This window comes from Amblyomma americanum, chromosome 3, assembly GCF_052857255.1.
Source record: "Amblyomma americanum isolate KBUSLIRL-KWMA chromosome 3, ASM5285725v1, whole genome shotgun sequence".
Lineage (NCBI taxonomy): Eukaryota > Metazoa > Arthropoda > Arachnida > Ixodida > Ixodidae > Amblyomma > Amblyomma americanum.
The window spans coordinates 133,179,945-133,198,767 of NC_135499.1; the positions used below are offsets into that span (position 1 = coordinate 133,179,945).

An 18,823-nucleotide genomic window follows, 5' to 3' on the forward strand; every position below is an offset into this window, starting at 1 on the left:
TTGGATTAGATACTGAAGGCCAAAACTGCAATATGAAGAAAGACCATGTCATGACCCCTTTAAGACATGGATTCCGAAAGATAGGACGAGATAGCGCTGCGTCGTTTTATCTTCCGCAGTACATGTCTTAAGTTTGCGCTGTTTTTTCCAAGCATGGGTTACCAACTATCCCGTTCGACCACCCTTGCAAGCTGGTAAGATTACGGCAAAACTGTAGAGAACTCAGGAGGCGTTTTATTACTAAATTCACTACACACAAGGCGATGATGAAAAAACAGTATTCGAATAACCGTGCCTGGGAAGCTTGCTCTCTCTTCTTTTGTCGACTCGCTCCACACAGGGATATCCGTGCCAGTTAACCGTCGTATCAGAACATGTAGATAGAACGCCTGTTTCAGTTTCAGTTCAGCTGCAACGTCGTGAGTCACAATACCTTCGTTGTGGGTTTTGTCACTGCCTAACAGCCGGCGGCGACACGGTGTCCTTTCATTTCGACTGATGACCTGAAAACCGCAAATGGAAACGAAGGTTGGCACTGACATTTCTACAACGTTACATCACCAAAGTTAGGACGGAACTCAGCATCATGGGTCTTCTTGAGCGCATTTCGAGCAGGATATTCCCCCTCTCCCCTAAGTGCTTCCTAGCTCCATCGTTACATATTTTCGTTCATGCCAGCATCAGTTGCAAAACAACAGAAGCAAACTTAATTACTGTCTTTGCCAGCCTACCCTTATTTCGTTCAGCAAACCTTTTTCATATAGTCATCCAGTTTATGCTTGAATTGGGGCAATAATCAATGACAAGAACATACGCGGATCTCATAAACAGCACTGAACTGATGAAGTCAATGAACAATTTTATACGCATGAAATATTCCTTGAACAGTGGACAGATCGGAGGCCAGCTGCTGTACCGAACCAGTCGTTTTCTCTAAATTATGACTAATGTTCTCTAATGTTTATCTTTCTCTAAGCAAACCGACTGCGTTGAATTACTCATCTGCTTCACAAACTACAAAAGCTTTTAATGTCCCAACGCTTCCTTTTTGTGCGTCACTTCAGCATCGCCGGACTCTTGGACAATGCTCTGTTTATATAATGGCAATGTGGTATTATTCTTCTTCAGAAATCAGCAATTGCGAATGGAAGCCACTGCATGACACCATGTTTGAACAGAATGACAGGAGTGAGAGAGAGAGGAAGATTTATCAATTTCTGCCTTAGAGCCCGTTGTTATAATCAGAAGAAGAATAAACTTTATTCGCAAAGGCTCCTTTATGGGAGGTAAGTCGCTCTAGGCATCTTTCGTCTAGCCCAGGGCCCCCATGGAGACAGTTGCCGCACAGGCTCGTTCAGTAAAGGCGAGCCGGTCCTCCAGGACAGTACTGGACAAGGCCGCCTCCCGCTTCTCCAATGTGGGGCTCTGGTGTGAAGGCACCGCCGGGTTACGTTGGCAGGACCACGTGGGTTGAGATAATGTAGCCCTAACCGCGCAATGTGGACATCTATTCTCATTAGCGGTGGGATGAGTTTTGTTGAGCATTGATAGGCACGGAAAGCACCCTGCCTGAAAGTGGCGTCAAAGTGCCGCCTCCTCTTTGTTAGCTTAGGATGAGGCGGAGGGTACCGCCTCCTACTGCCTCTGATGTGCTCCAGAATTACGCCGTACCGCTGGGGTACATGCTCCGGGAGCCACGCTTCAGCCCCTGCTCAGAGCATAGGGTGCGCGGTTATCTCGTTTAGCGCAGAGTGCAACTAGAATGTGACACTGAAGTTTTTAGAACTAAAGTTCCACTTACGTTTTTACCATTTTTGCTTCCTGTTACGACTGTACGACTTTTTTCTGCAAAGAGCTCTTCAGACGGTCATTTATAATTGTGCATACTACTACATGGGCGGCTACTTATAAAATAAAGGTTAATATAAATTGTACGGCAATTTTCACCACACAAGGACACCATAAGTTATACCGATAAGAACCGAAAATTTGTATGTGGAAAAGAATAATCACCGAAAAAACCAGAAAGCAGCCTTTGAAATAAATTAGCCACATCACAGCAGAAGGCGCAATGCGGATCGTACGAGTTCGGGAACATATAACTGAATTTGACTGGGTTTACATAGGTATTTGCAATTTCGCTGGCTCCTATGTCCCCCGCACGGCGGTGGAACCAGCCAGTGTTCCCGCTATAGAATGCCACGAGGCGGGCATCAAGGCAATAGTGCAATATACTGGCACTAGATATCTTTATTGAATTCTTCAGTACTCTTCAATTCTTCAAAGCGCGACCCGCCTCACAGAAAATGTGGCCACAGGAACCACAAGACACCATCACTTCAGCGCACTGGTCTCTCGTGGTTCTTTTGTCCATATCTCCCGAGGGTACCGCAAAATCGTCTAGCGTCAATTTCACACCGACTATATATAGCAAAGGTCCAACCATTGCTCGACTGAGCGTTTCACGTGCCTCGATCGCACGTAAGCGTGCCGCATCGTCGTCATCTTTCTGTAGCGCACTCTACCACGCGAGCCCAGAATCCTTCCGTTGCTGATAGCCCTAAACGCTTCTCGCTCCCGCTGTCAACACGCTACCAGTGCATTCGAGACAGGCCGTTTACCGCTCCGCATACGACTCCTGCTATGCAACTGCGACCGGACCGCCTGAACTCCCCGTACGAAAGGATGATAGAAGAACCCCGCGAGGGAGCCACTCTGGCCGATGTTGAACAGGGCGCTCTCTCGGCCCACGGTGCACTGCCCGGAAGCCATGACTTAGTGCCGGCAGCACCCGCGTACCCGGCTGTTGCATCGCCCTCGGGCTGGAACCCGCAGGCACCGGCTGAGGACGTGGACCCAGGGGCGTACACGGTGGCACCGGGCTATGGCTATGGCCCTCTGCTTCCGGACGATGGATGGCCGGCCGCATTTGCAGGGTATGCTTCTAACCTTTTTGCTGCGCCGAGTACTCGCTGCTGTAGCATGCATGCAAGCCCTTTACGCGCTGGTGGAGAAGACATGAGAAAGGGCCCGCGCATAAACTTTTCAGAAGCTTCTATGCGGTGTACTGGATCCCTTCCGTGCATATTTCCACGTACTGGTGCTGATGGTTGAGCAAACTTGTGCCCGCAAGGAAAAATAAGCGATGTCGGTGGCTGCGCGGTAGCCACACTTACACTTGACGGTCGTCGGATAACAATGACGTTGGCAGCCAGTCACGCTGTATATAAACATTAGTCGAAACTATGTAGATAAGTCCCTTACATTTCGTCGAAAACAGTCTGCGCAGAATCAGCCACGCGTCTTCGCACTCCTTCGTGAGCAATCATAGTCATAAAAGATAATTAATTAGGCCCGGGTGGCGAACCGAAGTTGTTGAGACACTGTGACAGTGACTATGAAGGAAGTAAAGAACACCCAGTGAAAGAGAAAAGGTAACAAAACAACATAGTTGCACGATACAGACGAGCTGCCGGAATAGCTTCACGATTACTCCACTCGTTATAACAAATGTATACACAGTGCCTGGAGTATATTCCAAGCACTATAGCAGCGCTTTGGCGACCTAGTTCACCATGACCTACATTAACCCTCGCCAAGGTTCTAAAGAGTTCCTCGAAAACCGAAAGTGGCCATTTGGCAGATATTGCGAAATTGCGCAAAAAAAAAAGTTTACGACTCGCTCTGCGCATTATGGAACGCGGGGCCTCCATTAATATACAATTTCTCTGGCAGTGATAAGATGATGTGGAGCTGTGCCTGCATCGAATGAGTAAAGGTTAAAGCTAAAAAATTCGAAGTGACGCTGAAGGAATGCCTAAATTTATGCAGCTTACGTCGTGGTATGTGAAAGATTATTGCGGCGAATTTTAATTAATTAGCTAATCAATGAATAAATCAATCAGGCGTTTCTCCCGCATAAATTCACATACGAGAGTTCGTTACACCTTTTACACCGAATCAAGAACTTCAAAACTAAAACTACGTTTTTGAGAGCTTAGCAAACCTTTATGAAGACGTTGGACTTTTGAACTATTTATACACACGAGTTAATGATCCTTGAAACGTACAACCATACAAAATTAAGTATGGTCTACTCACCACGTAATAACTTAATTCCTTGAGTAATGTGACATGAGTCGCGAATATGATTTGAAGAGTTATAGCATACTTAAATCAAATTGTGTCCGAAAATTTCCAGCCATCGTCCTATTTACCTCATGAAATGTTTTCATTGCTAATAAAATAGATATCCCACGACGCATTTTCTGCTCGAGCATTTTGGGTTCTCTACCTGCATTTTTGAATCTGCAAAAGCTCCAATAGCCTGAAGGCCTGCAGCATTCATGTTCAGGTCGCCGCTACGATCAGCCCTTTAACGCAATATTAATTGAACAGCTGCCCTTCAAGGTTTCTTGCCTTCCTCTGTGATTTGGGATTCTAGCGCACGTCAAAAAAAAAAAACAACCCAGGCGGTTCATTAATCCGACGCCCTTTACTACGGTCACTCCCTTTCTACCCTTCTACCAGCGTCTTCAGCCTTTCCCTCGTGGTGCGATTTGAGTGTCTATTCTTAGTGAGACAGTTAATCCGCCTTTCTTTTCGTGATAATCAAATATTGCTGCAAGTTCTGGAACCAAAATATATGCAAAGAGAACTTATCATATCAGTGTAAAAGAGCCTTATCAGTGTATAAAGAAGCAATGTATATCTCGCTAACTGCACTTGGATTACGCTGGCGGGTTATGTGCAATGACAGGGAAATAGAGAAATGATGCAGCGCGCTTGCCTTCTCCCCTCTGCTTTTACTTGCTTGATGTGTTTCTTGAAGAGACCACAATAGGAGCGCGGCGGGCGCGCTGGGTCGATGTACATACTATTATCATTGCTATATTATCATCCTAAGCATCATCATTATTATTGGTCTCAAAAAAGCGTCACGCTGCATGCGGTAAACGCGTATATCTCAGGCGACGCCCGGGCAGCACCAGTTCGGGATCGGCGAGTCGTGGCGACGATGCTGGCGTAGGTTCCAGGGCGACGACGTCACGCTCATCTCTACAGCGGCGTAGGTCGACATCGAAAAGAATTGGCCGGCGAGAGGCCATGTACTGGGTCATGGGGCTGGCCATCGTCTGCCTGCTCTCCGCTAGCGCGCTCAGCATCACCATGCTAATGCGGTATACACTGATGCAGTTTCCGTCTTTCCGCAAGTGTAGTTGTTGCCTTGTTTTTTTTTTGTTCTGCGTATTTAGTATACCTCAACCCACATATAATGAGTCTGAAAACACGTAGTTACATAATTTCTTTCTTATTCGCCGCTGTGGTCAACAATGCAGATGAACAAAAGGAAAAAGTAATGTGCTCCCAGCGGTGGGTCTTGTGCGACTCAGGTTACTCTTCCCGAGCGACCAATCATTAATTTAACTGCCGCTTGCCACGGTGGGCAGTTTTCTCACTATCCGGTGGCCAGGTTGTGATGACGCTGCAAGGTCACGTGACCTAGGTGGCCCACGTGCTTCCTAGGTTGCTCTCTGGGCTCCACCTGCCAGTGTTGGGCCCGTGATTTTTAGCTCACAACGCCGACGCCGACAACACCGACTCCGGATTTTCAGGACAACGGGGCCTTAAACGCTATCGCGTTAAAATGGCAGTTGGTAACCACTGGCCATCCTTCGCACCGTCTTGTATTACTCCGCCGACCAATCACAATAGTAAAAGAAATATTTTTTTAACGTGATAGCGTTAAAGGCCTCATTGCCCAGCAAATCTTTCGTCGGCGTTGTGAGCAAAAATTAGGGTGGCGTAGAGTGGCCCAGGTGGCCACCCGCCGGAGAAGGAACCTAGATGGGCCACCAAGGTCATGTGACCTTGTGACGTCATTGCAACCTGACCACAAGATTGTGAGTAAACTGTCCACCGTGGCAGGTGGCTGTTAAATTAGAGATCGATCGCGAGAGGTTCCTTTGGAAGCTCTACCTTGGTCGCACAAGCCCCACCGGTGGCAGGTCCTGCCATTGTAGGGCAGTGGCGCGTCCCTTAACCACTACTCCTTCGTGGAAGGAGTGGTGTGAGAGAATCCCCGGGACCTATCGATGTAAAGCTGAGAATTACCTATTCCTCATATGAGGGTGCTAACTCATTAACGCTATCGTATCGTATCCTGTGTCCCCTCCAGGTTTTGATACTGACTATATCGAGCAGTCGAGAGGCACTAAATTCTGGAGCTTATAATTTCTTCTATTGGTTAGCTTCTTGTTTATGTCACAAGAAAAGCTTTAACAGTGGACTACTTTTGTCACTGAGTAATTCTGTTTGGCGTTCACTGCAGACTTGATTTGTATCTGACTTTAGAGTTAACGGCAAGGTGTACGTGCGCTCTTCCTACTACCTTCTGAAGCACTGCATTTTCCTTTCACTGCAATGGCCTCAATGGCTGCTTTAGAAAAAAAAACTACCAGGGGCACTCAAGTCGACTCACGTGCTATGAATGCGAGAACATTTTGCACTATTGCTGTTTCTGTTGGTGCATTTGTGGTTTGTGCCTTTGTGTAACATAGTTCGCGTTGGTCACAAAACCACTCACCATTCGGAGCTCCGTAGTTTAATTAATGTCCATATATGCAGAATTCGTCGTTCTCATAAACTTGACATTGAAAGACGGCGGCGAGTCCTCATACTACTAACAGCGCCGTGGCGCAGTGGTTAAGTGATGCACCATTGCACTTCCAGGTGGCTGTTTCTATCACAGCCACCCATAAGTATTGTGCGACCAATACTGGTGCGACGCTCCTCCGAACTTACCCGAGCTTTCTCCTACTCGCTGCATCTTGCGCAGCGTTCCCCCGAAATAGCCGAGTTTACACCAGTTATTACCGAGTAACTCGAAAAGCTCGGTAAGTGTGCACACTTTCTGTTAACACCTTCTGTTAACGCCACGCATGAGCCGGTTAATGCTAACGCATTTAAGAAATTCACTAACCGCAAGTTGCCTCATTTCTATCAATTCATCTCAGCTCAGATTAGGCAGGTCTCATGTTTTTATGCAGGTTCAAGGAAGGGAAACGCGACAGGTCTTCAGATCGAGGGCTTCAGTTTGAGACCAAGTCCCCGGCTGCCGGAGAGTCCGGTTTCAAGTTTGACATCGAGTACCGTCCGTCTTGGCGGGGCGGAGGAGGTGACTCGTCGAGCACTGGCATCACGTGGACGGGGAGGAGGCCGCCCTTCTTTACTCCCACCATGAGGTCCCGTCCGCCGCGACAGTCACCATCTCACTTCACCTGGCTGCCCATCTCGCCGGGAGACGAGTTGGAACCTGAAACGTCCGACGACAACAGCTCCGCCCCAACCGCCGGAACGGAGTCGAAAGACCAGAACACCACTGCGGGCCCCGCGTCAGACGATTCTTCATCTAAGGCTTCGAGCGCCGAAGTCAGCGACCAGACCAGCTCGGTTAGCTTGACGGACAGTTCGTCCGACGAGTCGACAGACAGCTCGAGTGAGAGTTCAGCTGAGAGTCCGACTGATGAAGCCAAGCCTGATGCGGCCAGGCTGTTAAATCAGCCGGATACCGCGGACGCTTCACGGGCCCCCGACCGAGGTAGCTACGACAGCGAAGTAGGAGGAGCTCTCGAAGCACGACAGCCTATTTCGCTTCCCGGCGACACGGGGCTGTCAGTGGCGATCGCCTCGGCCGCGAGGGCGTCCAACAGCACCATGCGGCAGGCGCGCATCTACGACTCCGCAGTGCATTTCTCACAGTAGAGAGCGAAGGCTGGGCACGCCCTTCCAAGGTCAGCAACTCGAAGTCTTTATAGACTACTGTGCGTTTTTCAGATATTTAGAGCAACTGCAGCTGGCCAGTGCGCTGGCAGTGTACGCGATATTTGAACCGGGAAGAAATGATTGATTCTACCCGCACGATGTGATGGACTAATGACTGAAAGAACGTTACTACGCTACAAGAAGTTGACGCAGCGCGTCTTGTAGCGCAGTAACGTTCTTCTATACATGAGACCTAACCAACTGGCCAAACTTGCTGCTTTACTGCTGTAAGACCGAACCTTGAAATCAATTGTCTGTATACGAAAGAAAAACAAACCTAGGCGGTACTGTGATTTCAAGCGGCACAATCAGGAGGTGGCTAACAACACAAATAATTACTGGTAGATACCACAGCTGTGATCTGGTGTAAATTGTTGATCTCTATAATCCATCAGAGAGACGTAAGCTTATTAAACGTTGTTTTAACACATCGTTACTTATCCTCGACCATGCAAATTTGTGATACGCCCTCTTAGTAGGGTACTTTTTCATCACCGGGTCCAATGCGAATAGCATAGCTGATAACAGAATACAAATAGAATATTCGTAGACATATTTTGTCAGGAGCCCTCCACTACGGCGTCCCCCGTAGCCCATGTCGTTTTGGGCTGTAAACGTCTTGTACCATATGCGATACCATTTTTGCTACATGTAATGTGCGAGCAAGAACAGTGGAGCGCTAGCAGTGTCACCAGTGTCGCTGTGGTACGGCACTATAACTCATTGAGTTATGGCTGCAGCTGTCCGAATACAAATAGAATATTCGTAGACATATTTTGTCAGGAGCCCTCCACTACGGCGTCCCCCGTAGCCCATGTCGCTTTGGGATGTAAACACCTTGTACCATATGCGATACCATATTTTCTACATGTAATGTGCGAGAAAGAACAGTGGAGCGTTAGCAGTGTCACCAGTGTCGCTGTGCTACGGCACTATAACTCATGGAGTTATGGCTGCAGCGGTCAGAAGGCGCAGCACTGATGCATGACTATGTGCCATAAGCATAGGAAGATTAATGTTTACTTCTGTTGACGACAGGGAAACCCTATAGGGACACTAAAGTCACTGTAAGAGAGTGCTATAGCATATGATTTCACTAATGTCGCATTTTCAGTTGCTACTTCTGTGTCTGCTTGCGTAAGTTCTTTTTTGCAGTTGTCGCTCCATCAAGTGCCATATTCGTACTGCTAGCTGGAGTAGCAGGTATCCGCTATGCTGTGACAGTGCTGGCATTTGCATATGTCACTTCTCAGTCTAGATTGCAGTCTTGAAACTAGGCTGCTCCGAACCTGTCGGGCAGGTTGTGACGACTTCTTAAGGTTCCGTGACCTCCCTTAAGGTTCCGTGACCTCCCTCGACCATACAGTGAATATCGAAACATTGGGCAACGGCGGGTTTTGGTGTAACAGTTTTAATGCTATTGCATTAATAAACTTACGCCACATCTGAATACATGAGGCGGACACGACCTGTGCTCATGAGCTTCCGAGATCAGGCATAAGGGTGGCTGAACTTTGCCGTGTCGCCCAATATTGGATGCCATGCATGAGAATTATGGATGTCCCCTCACGAATGGACCGCGTGGCGGCTCTGAAGTGTCCTTTCTACGCAGAAGCGTCGGATTATGCTGAGCGGCTTCGGAGTGGGCCCTGCTTTCGAAACATTCATCAAAGACACGTACTGCGTCCCTATTCTAAGACTTGAGCGCATCTCCGATTTACTGAACATTTAACGCGACAGCTTTAATCACCCCGTTATCCAGAAAATCCGGTGTCGGCGTTGTGAGCGAAAAATCACGAGCATGGATATTGGCATGTGGTCCCCAGAGGACAACCCATGAGGCAGGTGGGCCACCTAGGTCAGGTGACCTTGCGGCGTCATCACAACCTGTTCATCGGATAGTGAGCCAACTGCCCACCGTGGCAGGACAGTTAAATTAATGATTGGTCGTTCGGGAAAAGCAACGCGATCCGCACAAGGCCCGCCTTTCAGAGCACCGGCCATCGCACAGCAATGGCGAATCGCTTAACTGCTGCACTACCTCGCAAGGAAGGGGATGAAGACTCTCAGGGATCTATGAATTAAAGAATGACGTTCTGCATATATGGGAATGAACCCACTATACGCTATTGCGTCTGTGTTCTGCTGTAAGCATTCAGCAGCGCTTGGCACGAGACTGGTTTAACTGCAGTGATTAATGGTGGCGGTGATGGTGAAAGACTTCTATTGCCTCGAAAAGAGGCGCAGGGAGGTATGATTGGACCGACTCTTAAGGGGCCGGCCCTCACAAACACTAGGTCCACGTAGAGTACAAACTTCGAAGTGACACCAGAGGCAGTGCGTCACTAAGAGTTCTCTCTCCTTTTGTCTTTCCTTTTGCTGCAGCGTGCGAGTCCAGGAACGAATTCGGAGCTGGAAGATTCTTCCCGGTGTGGGCGAGCAGCCTGTTACGTAGTCTGTTTGCATCTTCTGAAATTTTACATCATTTAAAGGAATAAAAACGACTCCTTCCGGTGATTCTTTGGACTGGGTCCGTCCACTCGAAACGTCCCAGAAGTTGCGCTCGACGATCGCCGATTTGTTTAAAAAAGATTCATAGAATCTTATCGCAATGTGCGTAATGTAAGTCTAAAATATTTTTGCCGAAAGAAATTTAGTCCTGGGGTAAGCGCAGTTGGAACGTTTCGGAAAGGTGCGAAACCATGCACCGCTCAGTAATTGATAAAGAATTGAAATGATTAGAAAACACTTGCACAAATTTTTTAATGGCATTTGCACAGAGTCTTATCTTTCAATATGATTCGGGTCATGTATTTTCTATTGTTAAATATTCATTGGAATTTAAATAAAATGTGAAAACGATCCTATTTTGTCACTATTTAAAATATTGACTTCGTCTCGAAAATTAGGAAATAGTGGAAATAGCCGTCTTGCTTCCCTAGGTGCCTATTACAAAAAAACAGCTGATCAAACTGATCATGTCGAAGTAAAAAAATACTTAAATTTCAGAAAAGTTGCGTTTTGAAGAATAAACGCCTGTTTATTTCATCCTGAAGTGGACTAAGTTAGAATACAAACGATGGTGGGTTTAGTATGCCAGTTTATTGACTTTCATTTCTGAAGTTCTGTTGGAGATATTTTTGTTTAAAAGGCGAAAAAAACTTTAAGTTGAGCTTTCGATCCGCAAGTTGCGTCGTCTTTGAATGCTTCTTCACCCAAGAGCGCGGAAGCGGACAGAGCGGGTCGCGGAGGAAACGCGTGTTAATGACACCCTAGTCGAAATCAAGAGGAAGAAATGGGCTTCTGCAGAGCACTAATGCGAAGGCAAGATAACCGCTGGTCCTTAAGGTTTAGTTTGGTTCATGGGGGTTTAACGTCCCAAAGCGACTGCGGCTATGAGGGACACCCTGGTCCTTAAGGGTAACGGAGTAAATTCCAAGAGAAGGCAAGCGTAGCAGGGGGCGGCAGAAGGTTAGGTGGGCGGACGAGATTAGGAACATCGAAGGCATAGGGTGGACGCAGCTGGCAAAGGACAGGGTTAATTGGAGAGACATGGGAGAGGCCTTTGGCCTGCAGTGGGTGTAGTCAGACTGATGATGATGATGAACCACTGGGTGGCTTGCGATCTTCGAGCTCATTACGCTTTCGAAGTTTGAGCGGACCCTCTCTGGTGCCAGGCAGCCAAGAGGAGAAAAATGGATGTGTTGTCTCGCGTGGACCACGAGGAAAGGAGGACCAGCCGCCACGGCAACCGTAGTAGCAAAAGTGCTTTATTTATGCCCGAACAAGAGCGCGGAGAGCACACACGTGACGTTGCGATGTCCTCATCACTCTAGACACGCTGACGGTGAGCGCAGCGCGCTCGTGCGGAGATGCCTCGCTCGCATGGATGAGCTTCACCAGCATAGCGGCTTATTCTGTATATTTGCGATAGGGACTTTGTTAAAGACGGAGGTCCAATTTTCGTGTCACGGATGAACCAGGCCCCTGTCTAGAACTGACTGTTCTGCGGTTCATGATTTGGCCATATGGGTAAGTAGAGAAGTCTTATCGTGCAGTTTTTCTAAACTACACGCTTGCACATTTTCTGGCGCCTTTTACTCCTGCATATTCGTGTATTTTAGCTGTTCAGTTCCTGTCGCTCGGAAACCGAGACCGCAACAAATAATAATATGAATACTGTTCGTTGTAGAAGGGAGACTGGTCCATCGTATATGAGGCCTATATGAGCACAGATGAACTGGAGAAAACAAATATTTATTGCTGAACACTGTATACATAGCTGATTTCAGCACACATTTCTAAGTTGCGCAAAACCTACAGGCTTCAGACTTGCGCGTAAGGGTGTTTACGTTCACGTGCATGAATTTATGTTCCGTTTGTAAAAACTGAACTTCATTCATGTTCTCTGGTTCCAACTGGTTGTCACAAGCTCGCGCAGACCGAGAAACAGACCCTCATCATTGCTGAAAATTTGACACATACAACTGAGGACTGGGAGGCGGCGCTGTTCAGCTCACATTCACAAGACCAGCTTTCGCTGGTGAACCGGTCAAGAGCGGCGGAAAAAGCCAATGGGCTCCAGGAATGAGTGCCCACCCAACCATCCTATGCATTAAACGTCTCTCTCTCTCTCTCACACAGATAGACGCCTTCTTTGCCTTCGCTGAGGATGCCCACAAGGGGACATCACTGCCGTGTGTTTTCATCACTATCAAGTTTTTTTCAAGAAGTACTCATCACCGATCGCATCTAATCGTTGTTCTAACCCTTTATTTAAACACGTCAAAAAAATGGCGGTGGTTTAGCTCTGGTTAAACCTGGAGTGACGCGATAGCTACAGCTGGCTGAGTGGAACTTGGTCACGTGACCAACCACGTGACGAACCACTTGATCAGCCACGGCGCCGCGCCACCGACAGCTGCTCCACACCACGTGACCAACTACGTGACAGCGTGGCGGCGCAGCCACGCTGAAGGCTCGAAATGCTACCGTAATGTAGCTATCGCTACAAAACTACTATGGAACTAAGCTTATATCTTTAGGCCTGGCAAATGCGCACCCACATTTCAACCTCATTCCCCGTGGAAGACATTGCCAGACATGTTGGCGGCATTACTCCAGCCTGAAGAAGTGCGGTATTTGTTACGCAACTCATGAGGCGCTCAATTCTCATTACGAGCAAAATGACGTCACGGTAGCCATTGAGGCTTGCAACGAGGTCTTTTTAGGAACTGGAGAGAGCTCCCATAAACGAAAATGTGGGCGAAAAGGACGGCAAACCTATGCACAAAAGAAGGTTGGAAAGCTTAAAGGAAACGCTGTAAAAATTACTTATAAATCATTAGGATTGCATCAGAAATAATGTATCCAGCCTGCCCGGGACGAAGATTTTGTTCTGGGTGAATACGTAACGCTTATGCAAGGCGTATAAAATAAGTTTACACCGGAAGACAGTTGAGAAATAATAATATTCATTTGCACTTAGGTCTGCTTATGAACGGAAATGCGAAAGCCTTTCCCTGTCCTCTGTTTATCCTTCCATTGTTCATTTTTTTATTTTCTTTGTTTTTATTCTTCTTGTATTTTTCGCTTTTTCATTTTATCTTTTAATTTTTATTTTTTATTTCCCAATAATTATTTTTCATTATTTTTTTTTTCTTTCATTTCTTTCAATTCGTTTGATTAACAGGTGGAGCAGACACTTCTGGTACACGTTTCTTGCGCTCACTCAAGAGCCAAGAAAGACTTTCGCCTTAGTACGTGCAACATTTAACATGGCTCTGTCTTCTCGGAAGACAGCTGCCACAGGACATGCTGAAAGGCATTCCACGAGTAGATCGTCTCCTGCTTTCGCAGGACAGTTATTAAAAAAGGAGGGAGCCGTTACGTTTAATTCAATCTAATAGGAAAATCGGCCGCACTGAACAATAATTCCAAGTTTCTAGGAATGCTCTGAATGCGATCATCGGGTTCCTAAAGTGAACAGACACTCAGAATCCTCTTTAGTCCACCATATATAGTCATTGGCGAATACTACGTGGGGACCTATGCATGCCAGTTTTAAGCATCATTAGAAAGAAAAAAGAAACATGCTATCGGTATTCGGTGTCTCTGCTCCTCTGACGACCCCGGTGTTATACAACGTCTCTTTCTTTGGTTAGTTCGAGTGTTAGGGCATGTGGCGATCAATACAGCCGCGTACAATAAAAATTGCAAAGTAGGTTTTGAGGAAAGGAAATTGCGCACAAATATGTGTCACTTCTCGGTGGACGACTCAGCTGCGCCGAGAGGGAAGGGAGGAAGGAAGGAGTGAAAGTAGAAAGAGCTGCAGTAGAGGAAGGTGGTGGTAATAACTTTATTTGTACAAATATTTAGATGATGTAGCGTGAGTGGTGAACTGCGTTCAAGACTGCACTGGAGGATACTGCCGCTGGGGCAACGACGACCAGTTTCCTCTCGTCGTCGAGGGCCGAACTGGACAGCAACCCCTTCCATTGCTCATGTGAGGGACTCCCGAAGGATTTCGACCCTTGGGGAGGATTAACGTATGTACGAGCGTCCAAATCCGGGGAGCAACCGAGAGAAGAGGAGGAGGAAGAAAAGAAAGAGAGAAGGAAGAAGAAGATCTGGCACGTGCACAGCACCGCGCAGTCTCGGGCTCAGTCTCGTGCGACACGCCCAAGAAGCCGCACTGTTCTATTGCAGCCAGCGCTCTTCCGAGACCGATCGAATCGAGCCTGCTGGTGTCCCATCCTCGCTCGCCAAAGGCTGCCTTGCTGCTGCCGCCTCCCATGCAGCCTAGCGAGAAAATCGCGGACAAGGAGGCCGCGGCACCCTCCACGAGCGAGACGACTAGGTCTAGCGGCCCGGCACAGGGGCTACCAGTGACGACTACTAAGGGTCGTCCAGAGACATCACGGAGGAGGCGGTCGCTATCGCGGTCAGCCTCCCGTGCGCATTCGGCCGTCTCCAACGTGGTCACGAGTCCCCATGACGCGACTGGTAAGCACCGCAGGGCGCCGCACGGCTCCGAGGTCTCATATGCGGCGTGACGTCTCTGAAAGGAAGTTGCGGTAGATAGAGAGCAGGGAAGATGTTATTCTTGAAAGCACTAACTTGAACAGGGGGCGGCAGCGGCCAGTGGGCTAAGGCTTTCTTCCCTCCCTTTGTTCAAGTTGGTGCTCATGGCAAGGTGGCATCTGGCTTGCCCCTATTGAAGTCGCATCGGCCCCATATCGGTATTCCAAGGGTTAACCGACTTTAAAACCGACGTTCGCCCGACATATGGGCTGCGCTCACCCGAAACCCAGTGGCACGGACCTCATAGGACACCTAAAACGGGTTCACAACGGATAGTCTAAGACGTGGCACGACCGAATTCGGGCAATTAGTTAAGGTTTTCGAAGCGCTAGGAAAGCGGGGAGGGAGCGTAGCAGATTGATTTACACCTGTCGCGCGACTTCCGCGACACGCCAGTGTGAACCCGCCTTTAGTGCTACATGGGAGCCTTCTCGTCTTATGTACTGTTGCTAGGAGCTGCAGCCCCCGTGCATGACGTGGCACCAGCACCGGCGCCGGAGATCAGCAGTGGCAAGTCGCTCGACCCGCACACGCAGAGCGCCGGCGGCGGCAGGCGCTCTTCCTACAAGCGGAACAGCTCCAAGGGCAGCCGCGCAGGCGTAGGCCGTCCGGGCGCGGCCGTAAAACACCCGTTGCCAGCGCACAATGCCGCTGCCACCATGGTCTCGCCAAGCGATGCGACCAGCAAGCCCTCGGCCGCCGAAGGGATGCTACCGTGTTCCACGCCACTGTCACCATGTTCACCACCGTCGCCGATGTCGTCGGGTCAGAAGCAGCATCCACCGGATTACGGTGAGAGGTGTGAGCTAAGCAAGCCGGCAGAGGCGCCGGACGCTGAGGCTGGAGCGCTGGCCAGCGTCAGCACGTGCCCTTCGGCAGCCACCACTTCGGGGGCCACCACTTTGGCTGTGCTGAAGTCGGAGCCTCAGAACAGAGTTCTTGAAGCGGTGGCCTCTCTGATGAGCACTCAGGAGTCCTCCAAGATCACCGACAACCTCTCGCCTGCGGAGCAAGTCGTGTCACCACAAGTGGCTACTGACTCACCCACGGTGAGCTGCGGCGGTGCTTCGGTATCCTGCATGCCGAGAGCGTAACATCATTGTGACGTACATTTACTATACTGGCAGTAATGAATTTTAGTAGTGGTACTATGGGACTTATTCGGGCGCTACTCTCAGGCGCCTGAGACTTGATGGCCTACTACACGAGCAGGCGCTGTTCGTCTCCAGCTACAAGCCAGGAGTATAAAGGGAGAGGTTGGCATAAGGAGCAGGACAGTTTTCACATCGAGGATCGCGACGGAATTTGTACAGATGAAGTCGCGCAGGTGTCACAAGGGTGTAGAGCTGTATCTGTCAAAGTATGTGAGCCTCCAGTCCAGAAATACCAATGTGAGGGTCAAGGCAAAGTTTATGATCAAGGCGGAGAGCATAGTAGTACTTTATGATGATGGCGCGTGCTGCTACTACTAATAAGCTTTGAAAAACCTTCAGAGCTATTGCATAAAAAGAGACTTTGCACTGGTGTCACCTGTGCGTCATTTGTCGCCTGCGCTCCCAGTCACCAGTAAAGCTTGTGGGGGTAGCTTTTCCGGTCTCTTTAAGAAGATGCCCTTCGACTCATCGTCACAAGCTCAGCCAAGAACAACCTATTAAGTGTCAAAGGGGGCGGTCGTTTGATGCCGGGCTTTCGCAAGTCGAAATCCAGAAAATGAGTCGGAGCCAAAGGTTCCCAAACAAAATTTCATATAGCATATATTCGATGCAGATGAATTTCCTATCAGTCGTAAGAACAAATACAAACTGATCAACAAAACAATACAACACGTGCAAAGAAACACTACAGAGATTAGTACACAAGAGAGATCTTGCACCTAAAGTGCACTATTACACGAGAGAGAGAAACAAAAATTGGCTGCGGTTTAGCTCTGGTTAACCCTACTGGAATTGCGAAAGCTTCGTTTCCTCGGCACGTCGTCTAGGCAGCGTCTCATTCCGACCCTCCCGAGAACTCAAACCGGCCTCTTCCGCAGTTGGAGTCACTCCAGCACGTGACACGACTGCTTTTAGCCGCATCTTTTTTACAACGCTTCTCGAGTCGTGCGGCGCGCTCTTCTGGCGTCTCTTGAGCGCGTTGTCTCTACCTCGCTTCGTTGTGTCGTTGTTCCGTCTCCTTCGCGCTCTCTATAACGACTACATTACACCGAGACGAAGCGCATGTATATATATATATATATTTATATATATACCCCCCCGCGAGGTGACACCTCGTCTCCCTCTACCCCAGCGGAGAACATCTGGCGGAGCGAGCTGCGTCGACGGCGGCGCCATCTGTCGGAGCGCGGCTGAAGTATTGCTAGGCAACTGCGGCTCAAGGTCGTTTGTGGGCCACGCTAATGACATACGGCGCGACGAGCCGAAAGGGCTCGCTGGCTGGTGTAGAAAAGCTTTCGCTTTAAAACAGAAAACAATTTGTTCACCAAGTAATGTGACAATCCAGCGACCGGATGGTCAAGATGGGCTGTCCCACAGACTGGCGCGCGCTCCCTCGCAGGCCCCGGGAGTCGATCGGGTGCGCTTCTCCCAAGCTTAACCTACGGAACCGGCTGACAGTCAGGGCACGCCGTGTCTTCGTTTCTTCGTGCCAAGGCAGGCGCGCACGTATACACACAGTATAAACTTTACAACTGCTCTCACCCTGCCGCCGGGTGCGCTTCGCCATTGGCCAGGCGTGGAGACTGGCTACCAGAGATCTCGAGTCGCTTCTTTCCCCCGGCGCCGCCGTGGGCGAGGGAATTCGACAGGGCGTCACGCTCGAGGTTACGTGCTCTCTCTATGTCGGCAATGAGTGGTTTTCTCAACGTTTCTCGAACCGTATACGGCACGCGTGGGCGTAATTCCTTTCGCGCCGCGGCGGCTTTCCAAATGGCGCCGAATTTTGTGACAGTCGGAATAGCACAGTAATCAGCGAAAGCTGTTAGGTCTGATTCCGCTATTTAAGTTGTGCTAACCTTCCCTGTCTCTGTCCTGTCGCACGACATCCCCTTCCCTCCTGGCCGCTAAACGTGGAGAGGGATTTAGTTCTTGCCACTTTGCCACCCGTCATGGCGGCCATTAATTGAATTGAATTATTTGTATTATGTTAAATTAAATGAGTTCATTTTGAAATTAAGGTCTTAACGGCAGACGCTGCATGTCAAAAACTTCCGCTTTGGACAGGTTAGGCGCGGATCCCCTCATCGGTTACCTGCCTTTCCACAACGGATCCCTGTGGCACATAAATTTCATCAGGCCGGTAGACCTGTGCGTCCGGAGGACCGAAAGAAGGAACTCGCAAAACTTTGGCTTGTACACATAAAACAGCTGGGTGTTTATACAAGAAGGAAAAGTTTACAGCAGAAACGGAAATACTACGAAGAGTGTTACACGGCCACATAAAACCAAAATCAACAAATTTGACAAGTTTAGGATAACTTGGCAAGGACAATTAATTAGCTCGGAATATATACTAGAATAAATACATGGATACAAAAATAAAGGCAACCTTAAAAAGGTACAGGCGCTGTTGCAATATACAGACACATAACAACAAACTATAGAAAGCAGATGCGTGCGAACAGATAGTTCAGGTATATACAATGCGAAAAGAGTTCTCACCTTCCGGTGGAGCTGAGCAGAGGTGACGGCGAGGTGGTCGTAGCAGGGTCGCGTGTGAAGGACGTTCGGACGCTCGGTTCCGCGGGGGGCACCCGAGAGACTGGATCGCCCTAATGCGGACTGCCTGTCGGCGGGACGAGCCCGCCTTTCTAATGGTACCTTCGACTGGTCGCTCCCGCGATCCGGTTAGGATCTGGCAGAGTGGGAGCTGCTCTTCTTCTTCTTCTTCTTCTCCTCAAGTAATATGGCACATACCCACG

At 48.9% G+C, this 18,823-nt stretch overlaps 1 protein-coding gene across 1 annotated transcript; it reads left to right on the top strand.

The window, feature by feature from the left end:
* The first annotated feature begins 2,495 nt into the window (after positions 1 to 2,495).
* LOC144124131 (uncharacterized) lies at positions 2,496 to 7,604 on the top strand. The gene is made up of 4 exons (XM_077656793.1): positions 2,496 to 2,936; positions 4,971 to 5,180; positions 7,050 to 7,550; positions 7,601 to 7,604. Exons 1-4 carry the CDS (start codon positions 2,644 to 2,646, stop codon positions 7,602 to 7,604), a joined length of 1,008 nt encoding a protein of 335 aa, XP_077512919.1. The 5' UTR covers positions 2,496 to 2,643.
* The last annotated feature ends 11,219 nt before the right edge of the window (positions 7,605 to 18,823 follow it).

What these genes read in the sequence shown, in the direction of transcription:
- LOC144124131 (XM_077656793.1), top strand. Translation starts at nt 2,644, where the DNA reads ATGCAACTGCGACCGGACCGCCTGAACTCCCCGTACGAAAGGATGATA. An exon ending in TGGCCGGCCGCATTTGCAGG is followed by an intron (nt 2,937 to 4,970) that starts GTATGCTTCTAA and finishes CGTATATCTCAG; the next exon opens with GCGACGCCCGGGCAGCACCA. An exon ending in AGCATCACCATGCTAATGCG is followed by an intron (nt 5,181 to 7,049) that starts GTATACACTGAT and finishes GTTTTTATGCAG; the next exon opens with GTTCAAGGAAGGGAAACGCG.